This window comes from Odontomachus brunneus, unplaced genomic scaffold (assembly GCF_010583005.1).
Source record: "Odontomachus brunneus isolate Ranch 3 - 2012 unplaced genomic scaffold, Obru_v1 Obru_scaffold_172, whole genome shotgun sequence".
NCBI lineage: Eukaryota > Metazoa > Arthropoda > Insecta > Hymenoptera > Formicidae > Odontomachus > Odontomachus brunneus.
In genome coordinates this window covers 410,083-413,211 of record NW_022639622.1, presented here as the reverse complement: position 1 = coordinate 413,211, position 3,129 = coordinate 410,083, and the positions used below count along the sequence as shown (strand labels likewise).

The 3,129-nt window shown below is 36.8% G+C and overlaps 1 protein-coding gene across 4 annotated transcripts in view; it reads right to left on the bottom strand.

The window, feature by feature from the left end:
* Positions 1–3,129, bottom strand: part of LOC116851342 (metaxin-1) — a 61,042-nt gene that overhangs the window by 17,006 nt on the left and 40,907 nt on the right. The window contains exon 5 of one of the 4 annotated variants that reach the window (XM_032830663.1): positions 2,399–2,459. The exons of the other annotated variants lie outside the window; for them this stretch is intronic. Coding sequence (XP_032686554.1) covers positions 2,399–2,459 — 61 coding nt within the window. The remainder of the gene's footprint in view (positions 1–2,398; positions 2,460–3,129) is intronic. 4 annotated transcript variants of the gene reach the window in all.

Sequence of the window (3,129 nt, the reverse complement as noted above, 5' to 3'; positions counted from 1 at the left end):
GTTTGGCAACATGAGGCCGAGCGTTGTCATGCAGTAGAATCACTTTTTCGTGCCTCTGCTCGTATTGTGGCCGTTTTTCGCGCAGTGCTCGGCTCAATCGCATCAATTGAATTCGATACCGTTCCCCAGTGATGGTTTCGTTCGGTTTCAACAGCTCATAATAAATAACACCGACCTGGTCCCACCAAATACACAGCATAACCTTCGCAGCGTGAATATTCGGCCGAGCCGACGACGTAGAAGCATGACCGGGCAGTCCCCATGACTTTTTTTTCTTTGGGTTGCTGTAATAAATAATTTTTCATCACACGTCACGATGCGATGAAGAAAACCCTTCCTTTTTTGCCGCTGGAGCAGTTGTTCACAGGCGAAAAAACGACGCTCAACGTCCCTTGGCTTCAAATCATAAGGAACCCAAGTTCCTTGCTTTTGAATCATTCCCAACGCATGCAATCGCTTGGAAATGGCTTGGCGGGTAACTCCTAATGCTGAAGCAAGCTGTTCTTGCGTTTGGCACGGATCCTCATCGAGCAATGCCTCCAATTCAGCGTCTTCGAAGGTTTTTGGCCTTCCTTCACGCGGACGGTCGTCAACATCGAAATCACCGTCTTTGAAGCGACGAAACCAATCACGGCACGTTGTTTCACTTAGAGCAGCATCTCCGTAAACTTTTTGGAGCTCTCGATGCGCTTCAGCCGCCATTTTCTTCGAATGAAATAAGAAAATCAACACTTCCCGCAAATGACGATTATTTGGCACAAAATCAGACATTTTCACACAACCAAAAGTATATGACGCCAAAACAAAATCACTAACGTGTCAAAGCGATTTGTTTACCATATGTCTAAGCTTGGTTCATGACGTTTTGGATATGTCAAAATCGACCAGCACTTACTGCTGGAGCCATCTATTGACAAACAGCGGGAACTTAGTTGCGCATCTAATAATAAATTACCAACATACTAATAAAGAAACATACTAATTGAAGTAAATAATTTTATTATGTCACTATTTTTTTCTTTTTCCCCTCTTTTTTTCTCTTTACCATTTCTATATCTAATATGTTTAAGAAAGTTTATTAAACTTATTATACATATGTGAATATATTAAAAATAAAATCATAATATTTTTATTTTAACTGCATTGGTACAATGCAGTTATTAATGTCTCATATATGTACTCAGAATCCTCCGAATCACTAATTGTTTTTTCTGTTTTATATCCTTCTAAATAATTCTTTCTAGATCGCTTACTCATGTTTGCACGTTTATAATTGTAATATTCGAGACACTAGAGAGAACCTTCCGCTCAACTACGATGTCGAAAAAACAATAGACGTTTGGCGGCACATCGAGTGACGCTGATACGGTAGAGATAAAAGACTAACGTTAATAGGCGCGCTATGATCTTTTAGACCGACTGCTACAAACGTATTAAATTTCACATAGAAATAAGCGCGTCTACGCCGTCTACTTCTCCATGCTATACGAGAAAACATCAAAGAAAATTTACGTAAAAGCGAAAATATGATAATATCAATAGATTAGATGCTATAAATGGAAAACGAAAAAGTACGGGGAAATGACCGATACGACTCCACTCCCGGGTTAACACTATATCAGCGAGACCCCTACGAAGATTAATAATAAAAAGGCTGCGATTCGTCATCAATACATTGTAGATGAGCACAAGTTAATGAAATTAGATAAGAAGGAAGCAAATCTAATAGCATTCAACATAATTTCATATTGCTTGTCTCCAGTTAAACATTTAAACGAAACAATATGCACTGGTGATGCACTATATGTTAATAAGATGAGCATTAAACAGATGTTCTTTTGCTCAAGCAATGATGATAATTCGGAAGAAAATAATTACAATGATGCATTTCCAAGTAATAAAGTCATTAGTCAGCAGTTGCAGAAAGTTGAATTAAAAGTCCTTGCAGAATGGGCATTTTCTATAATAGAAAAAAATATTTCACATTCTGATTTATCAGCGCTGTTACAAGTATTAAAAACTTACCCCCATAATTCGGATTTATCAACCGATCCAAGGATATTATTACATATTCCTAGATATGTGCAAATAAAAAACATGGCACCAGGATCTTACTGACATTACGGCTTACATTGCAACTTAGTAGATTTTATTGGACAAGATTCAAAAATATTTCTTAAAAATACTATTTCTTTGTAAATCAACCCTGAGGAATCGATTGAGCTCACTTAGAACTCACTTGGAACAGCTCTTATAGCAGAACCAGAAATCTTGCATCTTAAACTAGTCAACTTAAACAGTCGCATAAATATATGCGGTCGGTCTCACGTCCATTCGCGCTTGCGCGTTCAATTGGCACATGACGCTATTGCATCTCTTAACTATATATAATACTTACATTTTCTTCTCTTCTTAGGAGACTTAATAAGTTTTCTGCTTCTTAATAAATATATTAGTACCTACAAATAAACTATAGCTTCAACGTCAATACTAAATATAATATATATTCTTAAAAACCCAAGTAGCTGAATGACGTCAAAGGACGTCATATTGATGTTTCTGATGTCAATATGACGTCAATAAGACGTCTTCTGACGTCATTCTGCTACCTGGGAATCTTTATTAAAATTCATATATTATGTTACTTTAAAGTAAATAAGCACATATATATAAATTTTACTTGTGATAAAACATCTCATCTTTAGATGTTATAAATATTCACTTATATATATTGGGAGTACAAATAAGTCTCCGCCGTTTGACAAAAGATGGCCCCACCAGTAAGTTATGGTTGAAATTGTCAGATGTAAAACGTCATATCGTAAGGTTGGACATCTGGCAACACCATAACCTTGAAATATTAACGATTTTGCATCACATAATTTTTTTTGTGCGAAAATGTCGAGTTTTGAGCCGAATAAGCGTCATTTGCGGGAACTTTTGATTTACTTCTTTAATTTGAAGAAATCTGCAGCTGAGGCGCATCGATTGCTTGTAGAAGCATATAGTGAGGCTGCTTTAAGTGAGAGAAGTTGTCGTGAGTGGTTTCAAAAGTTTAAGAACGGTGAGTTTAACGTCGAAGACAAATAACGTAGCGGAAGGCCGAAAGTATACGAAGACGCGGAATTT